Source organism: Lycorma delicatula, chromosome 12, assembly GCF_047948215.1.
Source record: "Lycorma delicatula isolate Av1 chromosome 12, ASM4794821v1, whole genome shotgun sequence".
Taxonomy (NCBI): domain Eukaryota; kingdom Metazoa; phylum Arthropoda; class Insecta; order Hemiptera; family Fulgoridae; genus Lycorma; species Lycorma delicatula.
The window spans coordinates 62,868,019-62,887,650 of NC_134466.1; the positions used below are offsets into that span (position 1 = coordinate 62,868,019).

The 19,632-nt window shown below is 32.4% G+C and overlaps 2 protein-coding genes across 2 annotated transcripts in view; both read right to left on the reverse strand.

Moving 5' to 3' along the window:
- The window catches only part of LOC142333253 (cytochrome P450 4c3-like), a 30,903-nt gene extending 13,418 nt beyond the window's left edge, over nucleotides 1-17,485 (reverse strand). Inside the window, exons 1-2 of the mRNA XM_075380256.1 lie at nucleotides 17,318-17,485; nucleotides 13,158-13,437 (exon numbers count right to left, since the gene is read on the reverse strand). Of these exons, the coding sequence (XP_075236371.1) occupies nucleotides 13,158-13,298 (141 nt within the window). The 5' untranslated portion in view covers nucleotides 13,299-13,437; nucleotides 17,318-17,485. The remainder of the gene's footprint in view (nucleotides 1-13,157; nucleotides 13,438-17,317) is intronic.
- LOC142332974 (uncharacterized) overlaps nucleotides 1-19,632 on the reverse strand; it is a 238,217-nt gene that overhangs the window by 131,655 nt on the left and 86,930 nt on the right. The window lies entirely within an intron of this gene.

The following is a 19,632-nucleotide window of genomic DNA, read 5'->3' on the forward strand; positions in this document are numbered from 1 at the left end:
TTCTGTATTATTATACCACAAAAAATAATGCTGAGTAACATTATTGCATCCTCTTATGAATGATAAATTTCATAGTGAGTGTAAAATACTTAGTCATTGCTTCTAACCAGTGGCGGCTCTTATCTAAAATTAACAAGGGTGCTGCTCCAGAAAAGTTTTAGGCTTTGTTTTAAAATTGTGTAAATGGAAGCAAACATGTATAAAACGAAAATTTATTGAAAAACTTGATAAAACCCTAAAAGAACAAAATCAAACATTTTTTACTTACTTTAACCTAAATTGTTACAGTTCAAGATTGATCTACTCATTTAAAAATGAAATCCATTGTTGTTGTTTTAAAAAAAGAATCAAATAGAATAGCTGGAAGCAGGATAATAATCTAATTCTACACTTTATCACATTCAAAAATAGAGTACACAATTTTTAACACTTTATCATTTTTAACACACCCAGAGTAAAAAAAAAACTATCTTCCACCAATAAGCACGCCAGGGATGGCACTGCAGGTGTAACAGTGCTTTCTCTCCCTTACAGCCTCGCGCACAGCTATGTGCGCCTGTGCACAATAGCCAAACACCACACTGCTGGAACTATGAAGCGCACAGTTTTATACCAAGATTTTTGTATGTTTTATGTAAACTGGGGGATGGCTACTGACATTAAGCTCAAGGATTATATACTGTACAAATATAAAGAAAAAGGATGTTATTATATTAAATGCTATCAATAAAATCAAGTGGAAATAGGGGGTGCTACAGTTCCACAGTGCCTATACGTGAACCACCACTGCTTCTAACGATCTTGTCTGTTGCCTGAAGAGGATGGTTCCTGATGAGGTGCAAAGTGACTGGAATGCTACCATGAAAAATACACTTCACTCAATTAAGAACACTGTTTCACCATGGAGCTTCTCATGCAGAAATAACTGTTGAGAAGAGGTCATTATCTGCCGTTTGTGAATAGGTTACATTAGACTCACTCATGAATATCTGATGAAACAAATGGATGCACCAGTTTGTGCTCGCTATGACAGCTGACTGAGAACGATCACATTCTTGTGGATTGATCTGTTATGCAGCACTGCATCGCAAATTTAAACTGGGGGCTAACATTCAAACTATTCTACGGATAATGAAATATTTTTGTTTTATGTTTTACGGTTTCTTAGGACCACCTGTTTATACTCAATAATTTAAATTTCTGTAATGTGTATCAGCTATTCATACCAATTGCCATATAGCAATTTGAAATTTTAATTTTCTAATTGAGACATAAAATGTGATATATGTTTGTTTATTACAACAAATACATGTCCAGGAGATGAAAACACAAAAGTGTTTTTCACTTTCAGAATAAACTAAAAAAAAAACAAATTGACTGGAATTGAATCCCAGGTTAATAAACAATGATGAGAATAAAAGTGAAAAGTTTTTAATTATCTATGTAGACAAAGTATTATGACTAAAGATGTATGTAAAAAGTTTACTATTGGACCCTCAGAAGAATCTCATCTCAAAATAAAAAAAAAAAAATGTTTAAAAACATCCTTTTTTAAAGAGGATGTTAAAAAAACTGTGAATTTAAAAAGAGTAGTTATTAGGGATATACACAGATTTGTGACAAGATGGCAAGTAGCTGCTGAATCCAACCAGACATTTCTGTAAGAGGATTTTGGAAATGCTTACTCTGTTGTTAATGGACCAGTGGGTTTTATACTGTTGATGAGTATTAAGGTAACAGTAAGAGTTTTGTGTTTTTTTTCAGGATGCTATTTCTTAATAGGATCCCAAAATGTTTATTTTTATAAAGTATAAAGAAATAACAATATAAATATAAAGAAATATAAAAAACTAAGAAATATAAATATAATATTTATATTTTTTAATAGTGTTTTTTCAGGATGCTATTGAACATTCAAAGACAATTGAACATTCAGTGTGTCCTAAAGGCTGTACTCAGAGAAGGTGTTGCCTGCAATCTGGAACCACAGGAGACCCTGGAGATCCGAGATTTGAACTGTGTGACAAAGAAGGGAGGATGTGGAAGCAGACTAAGAAGAGATCTTGGAGATATAGGAAACTGAAGGGTTAGCATTACAAATACTAATGTCAGGAAGCAGAAGGTAGTCATGATAGAGATTGGCAAGAAGGCTGCTTTCAGATTACTCAGCCAGTCTATGAAAAAGATTGGCTGGGTGTACTGCCAGATTAGGTCTAGAGCACAAGTCCCTCAGTGTTTCAGGTCCCATGGGTATGGGATCTGGCTTGTGGATTGTTGAACGCACTGATGTTGTCCTTGCTGCTGCTGGTGAGGTGGTGGTAGCTGGTTACTTCAACTTCAGGCTGTGGAGTGGGGTATGGAGCATAATGACTCAAGAGGGAAATACATTCTGGATGTGGCAGCACATACTGGACTCGCCGCAGTCCTCAATGTAGGGAGCATGATGACGTTCCCGGTCTTCAGATAGGATATCCAAAGACCATTCTCGTTATTTCATTCGTCTCATCAAAGAGCTGGTCATGCGCGTCAAAGACTGGAGAGTCCTGCACTATCAGAGACCACCAATGCATCTTGTTTAGAGTCCTAGACGGTGCACGGGAGCGCCCAGAGGCTCCACGGCTGGTGAAAAAATACAATTTCAATAAAATTGATGAAAAGAGATTCACAGGAAAGATCTCCTCAGGGGCGGTAATCCCTGGGAACATAACCACCAGGAGGCCATTGGCGCTGAAGCCGTGGTTCCTTAGACCATGCGACTGATCGCTTCTGCATGTGTCAATGGAACGACTTGCTTCGGGATATGGAGAATTCATTCTACGTGTTCTCGATACCTCCTCAGAATGGTGGATGCATACCTAAGGAACTGCGGTCTCATCTATAAGACAGCAGCAGGCTGGCATAGAACCACCATCACGTCGGCGAGGTGCAGGAGTCGATCCTTGCCACCGACCTTTGGAATGCTGTCTACAATGGCTTGCTGAGGCTGGAGATGCCAGAAGATTCGGCCTTGGTTGATTATGCTGATGACGTTGTGCTACTTGTTGTAGCCCGCGACGTGGGATACGCCGAACTAAGGTTCAGCCGAGCGATGCACAGTGTCAGCGGTTGGCTGGATGACCAATTGTCTCTAGTCCTCAGTAAGAAGGAGATCATGGTTCTAACGAACTGTATTGACATCCTCCTCCCCTTGCGTGTCGGGGATGAGGTTGACGAGATCAAATCGTCCGCGAAGAACCTTGGTATGATCATTGACCGGAAACTCAGCTTTGCTGAACAGTTATGAAGAGCCACCGACAAAGCCACGAGAGCATAACCGCTCTCTCTCATAACGGCATGGAGAGCTGCTCTACTAAGTGACCCAGTTTTTAATGTGTTACGGTCAATTAAAAATGGTCAGTTCCAGGCAGAATCCTGATAGAAAGGTGGGTGGTTTTAACCAGTAGTTTACTAGTGGTGGTTTGATAAGACCACCAGAGGGAGCCCAACACTCCATACGTAAGTGCATTTCAACTCTCCACCCACAAAAAAAATATTATTGTTATTATTTTCTTTGAATTTATTGATGCTGAATTATATTAAAATTTTATACTACCATTACTACTTTGTTTTACATATTTTTGCTTAAAGAAGATTGTTTTATTTCCTTTTTTTTTATATATATGTGTATTCTTTTGTTCAGTAGATATTACAAATAATGTATTCATTGTAAATAATTTTCTATGCAGTAATATTAATATTTTTCCTGGAAGAAGAACTTTAAAGAAAAAAGCTTATTCCTCTGTTACTTATGTACATTTATTTAATATTAGCCTCAATATGTTTTTCTTTCTGCATTTAATTTATTATTTCTTACAGTTCAGTAAACTGTAAAAGTTAACATATAACTATTGATTTTATTTTTTTCCTTTATTAGAAAAATTAAAATAAATTAAAAATACAGAGATTCTTTAATAATATACCAATTTTATTGTATAAAATTTTCTTTCTTGAAAACGTTTTTTCTTAAAAAAAATTACATAGAAATAGATATAAGTTATGGTTAATATAAAATAAAATTCAAATAATTTGTGAATCTAATTGAAGAATTTACTATTATTATTTTTTAGTTTGACAAAACAAGTATTTTTAAATAACAGATTACGCTCTGATAACAAAAGAATCCGGGTACATTTAATTTAAATTCTAGTGATTACACTAAATTCTCCATTGGCTAGATTGGATGTATATTCACCCTTAAATACAAAAACAGAAATATTCATGCACTTGACACAATAACAGAATAATCTTTTGAAAATCATCTTACAGAAACAAGACATCCAGTCATCTCTTCTCTTCTTTTTCTGTTTAGCCTCCGGAACCACTGTAATGTATTACTTCAGAGGATGACATCCATTCAAACATTTTAACATGTACATAATAACTAAGAATCAACATGTTTGTACAATTTTACTGATCAATATATAAGATATTTTGGAAGTCATCTGATATCCAGAGCAGTTTTCTTGATATGTGTCCTGTAACTAGCTGTCACTTGTTCATATAATGAGAGTAAGTAACTTGTTACATGTAGATTCTCAAGCCAGTATATGTGAACTAAACAATAGAATGATGGCCTCCTCAGTTAGGAGTTACGGCTCCTACTGGGAAGCCATTATTGTTAAAATATAATTGGTATCAATTTCCTGGATAGAAAGGCTAGCTCTGACCATGTATATCACTCTGATACACATGTTTGAACAATATGAAATTATAAACGCACTAAAAATAAAATATGTAAAATAAACAAACAACATACATTGAATATATTAACTATATACTAAAGAGAATATATTAACTATATACTATACTCTAATCCCACTTTACAATAGATATCAATCAAACTAATTTTCTAAGTGTAATGATGTTCGATATTGTTAACAGAGTAAAGATATTGCTTGTAGGATTGAGTATCATTTACATGTCAATGAGATTAACATTCTTTGATAAGCAAAATTATACTTGGTTTTATGAAGAAAGCCTGGCGAGGGAAGTTTTTTCTCGGTGAGAATAGCTGTCATTTTTTTTGAACTGGCTTTTTTTAGTTGCATGTCATCATATATATATTTAAGCATGTATATATGTGTTTATTTTCGTTTATTCAAGTACAAGACTTGATATTGTCATTGTAGATTACAGTACAATCAAATATCATTAATTAATTGTGAGAGTAAAGTTATATTTCACTTCTTGACTTTCTAGTCAATTATAAAGAATCCTCATATGCTTGTATAATCTATGAACTCAAGTACTTTGTTTTTTTGAATAGGTAATGTTAGAAATAATTTTACATTTTTTAAAAATCTACTTTTCCAGAATATCCCATCATTTTTATTCCTTTCCACATTCCCTTTCCTTTGTCTTGTTCTCTTGATATCCCTTTATATTTAAGTAACTAAAATTATGAAGGTTTAGTCTGTCTGCTTTAATTAGTTAACCTATTCAATTTTGAATAAATAGTATAACAAATTAGTCATATATGCCAATTGATTTAACAGCTATGTATCAAAATTTTGCTGTTCTATTTCTTATCATTTTTATTTCATATTTAGATACATGGTAAAAATTAAAAACAAAATTAAGTTTACTGATGAAAGTTAAGTTATTTTGATGAAGTTTAAAGCGGAGGTTTCAAGTTTAAGGCAAAGGAGAACTGTTTCAATTTTAAACTGAATTATAGTTGCTGAACTGAATGGTGGAGAGCTAGCGCCTGCAGTCTTTATGAGAATGTCCTAGGTTCAGATCCCAGTCAGGCTTAGTATTTTACATATGCAACATAATTTTTATTCCACATTCCCATATAAGATGAATTAATAAACTAGTTTTTAAGTTGCTTTTTCCAAACGAATCACATTTAGAATCATAAAATAAGATTTTTAGGTTACTCATCAGATGATAAATTTTCAAGTGCCAATTATATGATTTCGTTTGCAACATGGTCAAACCATACTGTTTCTCTCTGAAGCATCTTAGTCTGTAACTAAATTTGCCATCATCATTCAAGATTAACATGCCTGTGTATGATATAGTATTGCTTCTTGAGATTATTTAAAAATGTTGGAATAAGTTTTCAGAATTCAAAAATTCGATGTCCAATATTTGTTTGGTGCCAATATATGTAACCTTATATATAGCCAATAGCCTTCCTCAAAAAAAAAATAAAATAATACTATCTAAAAAAGGAAACTAACAATATTTACGTTCATGTATTAAATTAGACAATCAAATTATTTTGATGTTATATAGTATAAAACATTATACATACAAGAAAGGGTCTTATTTATCAGTTTCTATTTTTAATAAATTATTCAGAAATCTAACAAAATTTGTCAAGTAATTTTTTTTTAAATTAAAATTTTCTTTTTATATGAACAATATTACTACTGAGTAGGTGAATTTTTAAATAATACTAATTACATAAATTTGAATTTTTCATATCAATATTTACTTACATCTACTTAAATTTGCATCCAAATATTTATTAATACCTTCAAAATTTTAATTTTTTCTCCAATGATTTTATTTATTTTCATTACATTGCTATGTCCATATTATTCTTATTTTTATATATTAATGTAGACAGAACTATTAATTATTTTGTATTTAATAATATTTTTTCTGATCAAACTTTCTGTATATCTTTCATCAATCCTTTCAGGAAACTGCTGGACTAAATCCTTTCTGTTATTCGTTAAATAGTACATCTAGTAATTACAAAAAATGATCTGCACGGGCAGTTATTTTATTTATTTATTTTTGTGTGTTATACACTAAAATTGATTACTCTTATATTGTCCATAAACTGTTCGTAAGTACTTTGATTCATAATTATCAATACATAAGTATTCTCATTTTAAAATCAAGGTTCTATTATCCAACGTTTCTGAGACTATTCTCTTAAAATTAGCGTGGATAAGTTAGTATTTTTACCTTCAGAACAATTGTACTGATTTCTATGAAATAAATATCAGACAGTTTATTTCAATTTCACAAGTGATTGTGATTTAAACAAATATAAAAGATTGCTTGTACTTATTCATATTCAAACAAGCTCTTTAAAAACAATAAAAAAATAGTCATCACATCAATACCGTATTTTTACATTTAGTTTATAAATAAACTAAACGTCTCTAATTGAAATTTCCTATTCAATTTAATTTTCTATACTTCTCAAATGATATGCAGCTTTAAATAAAGATACAAAGAAACATTTAGAGCTACAATATATAGTCAACAAGATACAATAGAGTCAACATTTTCCAATCATTTTATCGATAAAAGAATTTACTTGAACTTTGTCAAGTATGTAAATACAAAGAGATGTACAATAATAATGTGCTACATTTTTATTGTACATTTTATACATTTTTTATATATATTTTTATATATATATATATATATATATATATATATATATACGTAATTCAAATCAAACACATTTGTCAACTACATTCATAATTGATGTCTGCCTAACTTAAAAAAAAGGTGAACATTAAAATCAACTAAAATCATTCATTTTTAAATCGCTGCATCAGTCACTGAAGATAGTTTCATGAGCGAATAAAAACATAATGATTTAAATTTTCAAAATGTTGTATTTATTAAATTTGGTATAGATAATTATTTAAAAAGTTAATTTTTTTTTTTTAAATATATCTATTGTATTAATGTACTGCAATGCTCATACAAACAATGATTAAAATATTTTTTTATTTATAAACATATCTGGGTGGTTGGTTGATGTAGACATTTAGAAAACAAAACTAAATATTTAAACAAATTTTGCTGCTTATTTCTTTGGAGGTTATTTTTTATAAAAAATTAATTTTGGTGTATTTATGTAATCTGGAAATTAACTGTTAATAATTACAGTTGTGTAAACCCATATCTTTAATTAGATATTGTCAGTAAATTGGTTTGGGATACACTGATTATTATACCATAATCTATATTACATTAATGGAACAATATCGTTTATTCGTCCTTGCCAGAATATTAACAGTAAATATCATGTTATAGTCTCTATTGTACTGTTATATATAATGTACAAAACAGTACATTATTCTATCTCAGTACATATAAATATATGTGTGCAGCTTTGTCTGAGCATGACATCTCTCAAAGAGATCTCTTTGAAGGTAGAGGGGTATATAGATAGATAGAGAGAGAGAAAGAGTATTTGAATCCTGGTGGTATCAATTTATGTGCTGGATTAATTTATTTTTGTTTATTCATAAAATCTATTACTCTATAAATAATTTTAAAATTATAAATTTATTTACAGATGACTAAAATAAATTTATTTGTTTATTAAAAATACTAAAATAATCTCAGTAAAGCGTTTTGGCTCTTAAATAATTGTAGAATGCATGACACCTATATGTAGAAGGTAGTATTTGATTATGTAGAATCTAAAAGAAATTAAATTTTAATAAAAATATAACTGAAATATATGAAAAGAAGACTTTACAAGAATCAGATAGCATCAATAAGTGTAGAAGATGAAAAAAGGTTACCTTTGATTTACGATAAAGGAGATAAAAGAATGTTTATCCAGTGCTTATAAACTAGTATATATAGAAGAAACAATACAGGAATTTAAGAATTCATACAAAAAAATAATAAATTTAAGAATTTAATAAATAAAAGAAGAAAAAGTTAATTTTAAGATTCACCGATGATTTTCTTCTTTTGGTAAAGACCAAAATTAGCTTACAAAAAATTCTGAATGACTTGAATTTATTGCTAGGAGAGATATTCAGCTTTAAAGAGGTTGTATAAGTATGATGGATGTCAAAAGCAGACTGGTACAACCAAACAGATCTTTCATGGCAATAAAAGTCTGATATTATTAAATATAATATCATGTAATATCATATAATATCATATTATGTTTAAAAATTAAATATATATTTTTTAAAATTTGTAAGGAGCAAAACATTTTGTGCTAGTGAAAGATGAAGAAAATAAAAGTGAAAAAAGAGGCTTTTTTAAAATCATGTTAATGAAGGAAGTTGAAAATTCAGTGGGTTGATAAAGTATAAAATGAAGGTATCTTAAGACAAATAAGAGGGATGGAGAAATGTGCAGTAGAATCTTATAAACAGATGAAGAAAATTGTTAGAAAGACATTCAAGTTTGGTTAATTTGATTCTGGAAAGATGTTTGTATGGTAAATTTTATATAGGAAGATAAAGATTGGAATTTGTAAAACAAATAAATGAGGTCCTAGGAAGTAGAGCAATATTTATTGCTCTACTTCAGGTAGAGCTTCTATTCAGGTTATAATATTAGCACAGAATTGGAAGGGATGTAGCATAGTATTAAGCAAGTCAAATGACTGATGACTCAAGAAAAAAAATGTTTGCATATCAATAGAAAAATTATATAGAAAACACTTCCAATATGTTTTTATTGGCAGATATATCAGTCTCTAACTAATTCGGGTGTATAGTCCGGCCAATAATGAAATTATTATTGAGTTGCGAAAAACAAGATAGAGAATGTTTAAAGACCCAATATGCTGTATATTGTGATACGCGGAACACGATTAACCCCGCTGTAACATTCTGAAATTGTGATTATATGCTTAATTTGTGATGTCATACGGATACGTTTAGCTCTGGACAAAATCTTATTTGTCATATTCTTACCGGATTATTCTACAATAAAAAGTCAATAAAAAGTTTTCTGTTCTTTTCGATTACTAATTCCTTACAAAAGGTCACAAAGCAGGTATTCAATCATATCAATCATTTGGTTATCTACCTTGAAATAATCTGTTGCCCCTTCTTGTTCAACTCCATTTCCATCTACGTCTAGTATATTTTTTGAGTTGCTGTTAGCATTATTTCCTTTCATATTATCCACAATATTTACTCTTATTCATCCTGTCTTCTTTGGATTTTCCTTCTGACACTGTTTTAATTAACCTTTATTCTCCTGAAAGTCCTAATAGTTTGCTTTCCTATTCTGGTTTCATTTAAGTTCTATTCTTCTTTACTATTTTTATTACTTCATTTTTCATCCATCTATCCATTCATAAATATTATAGATAACATCTCTCACGAGTCTGTTCGTTCGTTGGTGGATATTTTGGGCATGAGATGCGTCGCTGCACATCTTGTTCCAAAAGAGCTGAATTTTCTTCAAAAACAATACCGTGAGTCAGTCTCTTTAGACATGCTGAATGTCGCCAATTCTGATCCAGCATTCATGGAACGCATCATAACTGGTGACGAGACATGGGTCTACGAGTTTGCCATATATACCATTGATCAACCACTGGAATCACCAGATTTGCCCCCATGTGACTTCTGTCTGTTCCCGAAGTTAAAATTGCTGCTTCCAGGCACCCATTTTGACTCGATTGAAGCCATAAAGCAAAATTCATGAAAGAAGCTGAAGTCCATACTGGTAAGCGCCTATAAAAAGTGTTTCAAAGGCTAGAAAAAATGGTGGCGTATGTGTGTTACATCAAATGGGGCCTACTTTGAAGGCGATAAAATAAATATTGATGAATAAAGAAAACTTGTGCATTTTATGACAATTACCAGTACAATCCCGTACTTTTTTCACAGTACCCAGTATTTTTTTGACAGTGGAGTGTGTAATCAAATTAAAAAAAAATCATTATGGGTTTGTTGTATGCATATTACCATAAATGGCATGTAAAATATAAATTTGTATTTTAAAAAGTTAAAGACTTACTAAAAAATGAAAATTCTTTGGTGTGCATAAAAAAAATGTTAGAAATTAATATAATTAATTCTAAGTAATCATCTGATTTATATTATCCTTTGAATAATATGTAAGCAGTTATTATAATGTAAAATATATCTCAATTATATTTCTTAATCAGGAGAAAAATAATCTAATTACACCTTCCTACAGGATTAGATATAACAAATTAATAATTTTCTAATTTTACAGAAAAATTTTCAATAAACATTTATATTCATTTGTTTATTAGATCAATAATGAAAAATCACATGAGCTTTCTAGTGCCAATCATGGACTCTTATAAAGATTTACCCATTGGATTTTATATAATAATTCAGTACAGATAATTCCTGTCATTAAAAATAATTACAGCTTTAATACAATCTGTTTGAAACATTAATCCTTAATACATCCCTTGATGAGTGAAATAATATAATATATAAAGTATTGCTTTACAATTGATAGGGGTACATAATTTATTGTCTTTTATTATTTATCTCATTATTTATCATGAATGAGACTAGAAAAAAACCCTGAGTTATAACCCTGTTATATAAGCTGCTTTCTTTGAATGTAATGCTACACAGTCTTGTACAAATTAATAAGAACAAGAATATATTTTCAAAAATAATCACATTTATTACATATAAAGAATGTTCAGTATTTATTGTGGTATTTTTTGCATAGTATTTTTTAATATGTCCTTCTCGCTTTTTAATAGCCATTTCAGCTCTTTTAAGCATTGAACCTATAAGTATTTTTTTTACATATTTCTTGATCGTGAAACCACAGCTTTATCACAGGACAAATCATCTTCTCTTTGCTAATGCAGTCAATTTTTTTCAGTCTTTTCTTCATAACTACCCACAAATTTTCAATCGGGTTCAGGTCTGGTAAATTTCCAGGTCGGTCTAAACACTGAATTTCTTTTTTAGATATGAAAACTTAACTTTTTTTGATGAGTGGCAGCGAGCCAAATCTTGTTGAAAAACAGTGTTTTTGACTCCAAGTAAATCTGCAAGTTTTTAAAGTTCTGGTAGATTTGGTTTTGGTTTGCTTGGCATTTCTCCTGCCACCACCCAAGTTGGTCACCCTAGATCATAAGATTGAATGTCTGTGCCACAAACAGCTAGAGAGCCTTGAAACAGTTTAGCAACTAGTGTTCTAAATAGCTCCTTGAACTTACCTAACAGCGTGAGCAGACTAAGCGTGGTGCCATACACCACCGGCTTATGTGTCTCAAATGCTCACTTGTCATATATTTACTAAAATGGGTAGGCGCATCCCGTCAATTACTAAAAATATATATGACATCCATAAATTAAAATTTACTTTGTCTAGACATTAATTTGCTGCCACGCCTAGGTCGCTGAATACCAGAAAGTACCTGTCCACCATATTAAAGTACTTGGAGCCTTAATTGGCTGTGGTTAGCCATATATTTCTAGGTTAGCTTATGACAGCAGTGTGGTAGGAGTCTTCCCTTAAGTAAACTACTGATGTCGGTTAAACATAGCAACCCCATCAAGAAACTCCCACACGGTCCGACAGTGTGGCTCTCGCCACATTGACTCACCGCTTGTGAGTGGTCAGTTTCCCCTTGACTTCTAAGTTCCAGGGTGGCTCCCCCGAAGAGCAGGGCAGTCAAACATCAGGTGTTCATTTGACTGGACCTCCCCACAGACGCACAGGTCATCAGCTGCCAGGCAGAACCGAAACAGATATTGGTTCAAATTAACATGGTTGGTGAGCAGAGTTCACCAACCAAAGTTCTGATAGAGCCCTAATTTCCAATAATAGTCTGTACATTTCACTTTCATCATCCCAGTGATGGGTATTAAAGTTTTAAGTCCGAAGTAGCTGAAGCACCCTCGAATTATCTTCTTTAAAGGATACTTTACAACTTGTTTTATGTGAACGAAAACCGCTTATGTTCAAATTGGACCTATTGTAATACTTTCCCTTCTATATCTATAGCGCTATCTAGACGGGAACGTAAATTAACTACACATCTCAGGAATGGTCCAACTGACAATGTACAAGACTACACTTCATTTACACTCATACATGTCATCCTCATTCGTCTTCTGAAGTATTATCTGAACGGTAGTTACCAGAGGCTAAACAGGAAAAAGGAAAGACGGGAACGTAAAAGTAAAATCTTCTTACCTCGAAAAATATTCTTCAGGAAACTAGCGGATAAATCTAAATTTCCACAAAAATAGAAAAGGAAACACAGTGGATGGATAGAAAAAAGTAGAAAAAACGAAATAATGAAAGAATTTTGGAAATGAAGAAAGGTAGGATTATGCATGCCTGATCTTTAGGAGGATCGATCGGTAAAAAAGAAAAAATAAAGAAAATAAGTAAACATTTTCTAAAGTAAAATTATATGTTACCTTATCAGCAAGAATTGATGCTTCTTGATAAAATATTGATAGAAATCCTTTTAATATAGTAAAATGAAATGCTGGTGTAACAAGTTTACGATTTGATTTCCACGAATTATGATTTTTTGATGTAATTAAACCGTTACCCATAAGAGATCGAAGCACGTCATATTGTTGACTTTTTGAAAATTGTTTTACGTTACCTAATATTGCTTCGATATCACTTGGTTTTGATAAAATTACAGCTAATTTGTGATATAACCATACTCGAAATGGTCCTCTGTTGTACCTAAAAAAAAAACAAGAAAAAAAAAACAGATATTATAAAAGATGAAAAAATAAGTTGAAATAATTAAATTACATGATAAAGTAATTCATTAATTTGTTGTTTTAAACTATTTCTCAAATATTTTATTTCATTTTTTTGGTAAAACGAATCTTTGAGTTTCTTTAAGAGTTCCTATTATTTAAAAAAAAAACCTAACAAATTTCTGTAATTACTACTAACATATACCGGAGACATGGACTATTAGGAAAGGAGAGGAGAGAAGATTGGAGGAACGGAACGGAACGCAAAGATGGCGGGTTTCATTTCTCCCTTAGAAAACGCAGAGCCTGGACAATGTCCCTTGCTGCTGTATCTATCTATTATTCGGGCGTGTTTATGGGTTTATTTTAATGTCGGGTATGATTTTAATGGTTTCTTTAAGTTTTATGGACGGATTTTTTATAGTGTTCCGTGTCCGTTCATGTCCAGCATTATCATACCCGATTCTGGGTCAGTCCGCAGGAGGCTAGGCTTTTTAAAAGCCCGTGCTCCCGACATGATTCCCCTTCAGTCCGTCCACTGAAGTCCTTTCGGTGCTAACGCTTTATTGGCTAGCAGGAACACGCCACAAGGGGGCATTGGCTATTTGGAGGGAGCAATGCGCCCCCTTCTCCGGAGGAAGTCGCAATTGCTGATTTAATTGTAAGTTATGTAGGAAAAGGTTAAGTAGAAGCTCTTCATCCACTTCTTTGATGGCTGCCCTTCAGGACGCATCTATGCTGGGCTTTTTCCCGGACCCCCGTCCGGGACGTTGGGTCGCGTAGACGGTCTTCTATCTTCTTCTTCTCCTTCCGATGACCTCTTCGTTCTTCTTTGGCCTGCACTTTGCGAGAATCGGCAGTAAACGAAGTTACATGCCATTAACCTTGATATTCCTGTGGCCCCGGAGGGCTGAATGGGGAAAAGTGCAGCTTTCTTCGTTCTTCTGTTCAGTCAGTGGCCGCTGGGCTGACGGCTGCTGCGCTCGTTCCCTTTTCTTTTTTCTTGAAAGGAAAGGGAATAGGGAACTTAACAATTTTTGGTGGTGCCTATTCGCGTTTGCGGTTTTGGGGCGGCGATCGCCTTTTGAGAAGAAGAAAATAGCAGGTTCTTTACACAAGATAATTATTAATCTCCAGACACACGTGTGTCCGGGAAGGGTTTGGGGGGACCGGGTGGCCGCAGTGAAGAAACCATTTATGTTTGTTGTGGTGGCTGTTGTGGGTTTCTGTAACAAAAGAAACAGAACACACACACGAAAAAAAAGGAATTTATATTTTCTTTTATATTTTGGGATGGCGGGATTAAAAGGAAAGGCGTTTCCCTCTCTATTTCGGTGATCCAACGACCAAGACCAAGTGGGCACGAATCGCTCCACACACACGTCTCTCACGTATTTGTAACAAAAGAAACAGAACACACACACACGCGAGAAAAAAAAACGCGCATTCCCGAAGCCAAACTCTATTAAGGACTGAATACAGTCCTTGAGAGATTATGCCTGGAGCAGGCGTGGCAAGACCATCATAATATCTGGCAGGACATCCCTCACTGTCATTTGTGACAGGAAATCCATGCCGGTACTCTCCTTCGGGGTGGCCGGTTTGGGTTTGCCGCTGGAGGCGCCTTTTGGTGGGGCGCAGGGCCTCAGGGGCCGCGGTTTTCTTAACTGCCTGCTTGGCCTTCCCCGCCGGAGCCGGCTTGGCTGCAGCCTTCTTAGCAGGCTTTTGTTTTACCACCTTTTTGGTGGTTTGGTCTGAAGATAACTTACATATTATAGTCGAGTTAAATTTCCAACAATAATTTTCACTGAAAGTTTGGTGTGGCAATTAACAAGCTCTTTCATACTAGAACGTGTAACGGCGAGAAATTTTATATAATTTAAAAAAAATTAATTTCTTACACCGCTTGAAAATTTCTCATAGGTGAAACGAATTAAAATTTACAACCATGATGGAGCACCATCACATTTAACGAATGAGATAAGACACATTAAAAGTTTACTGTAAGTAGACCTGTAAATCGGCCACCTAGATTATCGTACATTACTCCCTCAGATTATTGTTAATAGCGATCAATGAAATGCAAAGTAAATGCAAAAAGTAGAAGTGTGAGATGAACTGGCTACTGCCCTCATCAACGACCGTGAAGATATCATTAGATTAGCGACAGAAAATGTAAGGAAATGAGTGGAAAAGCGCATCGATGTCAATGGTGCAATTTTCGAATATTTATTTTAAATGAAAAAAAACTATACATCACAAGAAGTATCTTTTTAAAAGTAAATAAAAAGTATTTTATTTTTAATTTAGTGTACTGAAAACAACTGTTTTTTATTTTTATAAATCCATAACATTTTTTTAAGGTTTTTTTTATAATAACAGTTGATTTTTTCTTCATAAATCTTATTTCATCAATTTTCTCAAAATTAAATTCTCTAAAAAGATTTAATAATAAAATTAACGCTTTTATTAGTTTACAACAAAGTTATTGTAATTAAAACTTAAAAGCGAGATACTGAAGGTGATTGTGTGTTTTCATTTGTTCAAATACTACCGGCTTTCTTATTCTGAAAACACTGTTACTATTATACTATTGGATAGCGATGAATGTTCAATGTAAGATGAAATACTGAAAGGTGAATTTGTGTAGTCATTGGTATAAATATTATTGACTTCTGTATTCTGATAACACTCTTACTGAGTTACTAATGGAAGGCGATGAATATTCAGTGTGAAGAAAGATACTGAAAGGGGAAAGTGTGTTGTCATTTTTCAAATATTACCGGCTCTCTAATTCTCAAAACACTGTTACTACTTTACTATTGGATAACGATGATTGTTCAATTTAAATCAAGATTCTGAAAAGTGAACATGTGTTGTCATATGGTCAAATATTATCGTCTTTCCTATTCTGATAACTCTTACTAGGTTACTATGAGTGGTGATGAATGTTAACTGAAAGGTGATAGTGTGTAGTAATTGGTTGAAATATTATCAAATTCCGTTTTCTGATAACACTCTTACTTACACTATTACTTACTTACTTACTCTTACTCTTACTAATTCACTATTGGATGGCGATGAATGTTAAATATAAGCGAGATACTGAAAGGTGAATGTGTGTTGTCACTGGTTTAAATATTAACGGCTTTCTTATTCTGATAACAATGTTAGTAAGTTATTATTGGATGGCGATTATTGTTAAATGTAATACGAGATACTGAAAGGTGAATAAGATCTGTCATATGTTTAAATATTACCAGCTTTCCTATTCTGATAACACTGTTACTAAGGTAATGTTTGGTGGCGTTGAATGTTAAATGTAAAGCGAGATACTAAAGGGTGAATGTGTATTGTGATTTGTTTAAATAATTTCGGCTTTCCTATTCTGATAATACTGTTAATAAAGTAATGTTGGATGGCGTTGAATGTTAAATATAAAACGAGATACTGACAGCTGAATATGTTTTCATTCGTTGAAATATTATCGGCTTTCCTATTCTGATAACATTTTTACTGAAATAATCTTACAGGTCGTTAATTGTTGCAGGTTGTCATATTGAATGGTGAATTTTTTTTGTCGTTTGTTAAATATATCGGTTTTCTATTCTGATAACACATTTTATAAAGTAATTTTAAAGACCGTTGAATGTTAAATGTAGGGCAAGATATTTAATGGGAAATGTTTGTTGTCATTGTTTAAAATTTTATCACCTTTCCTATCTGATGATACTGTTAATGAAGAAATGTTAGAGGGCTTTGGATGTTAACTGTAGGGTGGGATATACAACGATGAATGTGTGGTCATCGGTTTAAATATTAATCCGTCTTACACAACTCAGCTAAATGACCTGTCTTACCATAGTTGAAGGTCAGTGCTGTCTTGGCTCACTACGCCTTCCAACGATGTGATAAGTGCTCAAACGCACATAACCCCCGACCTCCTGGTGACAGTTATTCACAACATGCAAGTTACCTAGGCGACTATAAATTGTGGAGTTATAGTAGACGCATTTGTATGTGATGATCGCATGACCAGTCCCTTGAAGGCCTGTCTTTTTGACAAATAAAATAGTTTATTAAGGAGATGTCAATCAATTATTTTGATTATATATACAAAGTTTTTTATCTTAACACAAAGGTCAAAAAGGTTTTTTGTTTCACGTAAAATTTATTAAAACCAATTATGTGCAGTTTTGATATACCACCTTTTGTCATCTCTGACGTAAAAATTGAAATCCTCTCGCTGTAGACTAACGTGTTTTCTGAATGAACTTGTTTTAGTGTCTGCGGAGATTAAAACAAACGGTAGTCGGTCAAGTACCAAGTCAGGTCTCATATATAGTGGTGCATCAAAACTTACAGTTAAGCTTTCTCAATTTTTGATGGGTCACTAATGATGTGTTGGGTTCAGTATTGATAAAAGCGAGGAAAATCCTTGTTAATAGATAACCTTATTGGACCTACACAACCAGAAGAAATACCACGGGAAAGAGACAACAGTGGATTCCACCTAGACCAGCTACCGAACGCAACAGGTGCCTTTGTTGCCAAAGGCAACAACAGGAACGCAACAGGTGCCAACAGAATGCAACAGGTGCATTTGTTGAGCTGATGCATCAGCTCAACAAATAAAAAAAGATTAATGTGATTAAAGTCTATATTAATTGTTCATATAAAATAAATGAAATAATGTTAATGTAAATATATAAACATAAAAAAATCATAAAAAGACAATTCATAATTCCGAAGGCAGTAATGAAAATTAATTTTGAGCATACATTTATGTATATTTTGTTCAGAATGCAGTTTAATTGTGCTTCTTTTTTGTAATTAGTATTATTTGAAAATTTATCGAGTAATTGGTAAACTGGTAAATTTACCAGTATTCGAGCCCAGACCTCCTGATAAAAGTTAACTAATCTGCCATGGAGATCGGCATGAAACAATGTTTATGACAATAAATCAATTACCGTCATTTTCATTCAATCATTTATTCTTGATCTGTATTATTTATCTTAATTTTTCAATTGGATTAAGGAACCTTTAGTACCAATTATCAGCACTTTCATCAAAGGAGTTTCTGAAAGCCCTGTTGTTAATGATGACCATTCTCCAAAAGGTTAGGAAACCATTTTAGCACGTAGATGAATAATATCTAACTTTTTCCCCTGTGACATGATAAGTGTTTTTTATGAGGCGATTTGCAAAATTTTATTATTTTGTATGTTGTGTCTTTATGTAACTTATATCTATGTATGAATGACTGTGAAGTCTGTTCAATTTAGTATTTATTGCAATCAGTTCAATTAATACACATTAAACGGGTATAAATTAAATATATTCTAATATTTCTCTTTAAATGTGTATGAGTATACATTTATTTTGACACGTTTACCTTAACATATCTAGTCATCCTACACAGTACAAACAACAAACATGCTGCTAGCTTTCTTACACAAAGTACACGCATCTTTAACAGCTGATAGACTAACCTGAAGATTCAATACAGTAAAATATGTGACAATATTGATGACCACATTCTCATTTACAGACAACATGCTGCATAAAATAAGAAAAACATACACATAGTAATAGGAAATGCATAACAGACATCGACATTTTGCTAAGAAACATAAACCGACAGTCATACAAAATTTCATATTTTGAGGAAAAAAGGTTTACGTGTGTCGCTTTCAAAATTACAATCAAAGTATACAAAATTATAAAGAAAACTAATAAAACAATACAACAAACACAGTAGCAATCCAATAGGATAAAATTTTTACACTAATAATTATACTAAATAATACATCACACAGAACAACAAAAATGTTGCTTCCATTATCTCTTTCTGAATTTAATGCATGCTATAATGTAATCTAAGAGTTATATAAAATATGAGCAAAAAGAGAAATCATAATTTTTTACCACATTCTGACAAAGCTCGTTTGTGATGAGTAAATAATCCCACCAAAATTGACACTTATTTTTATACATGTTATCGCTTAATGTACACAACCTTCGCTTAAAATGAAAAAAAAATCTCTCCCGCTGTTTACCTGGCTCAATCAAGAGAAACCGTAGGAAAACCTTGATCAGAGCATCATAACAAAGTAACAATTAATTATTTGTAAACACATGAAATAATAGTAAAGTAAATAAATGAAATATA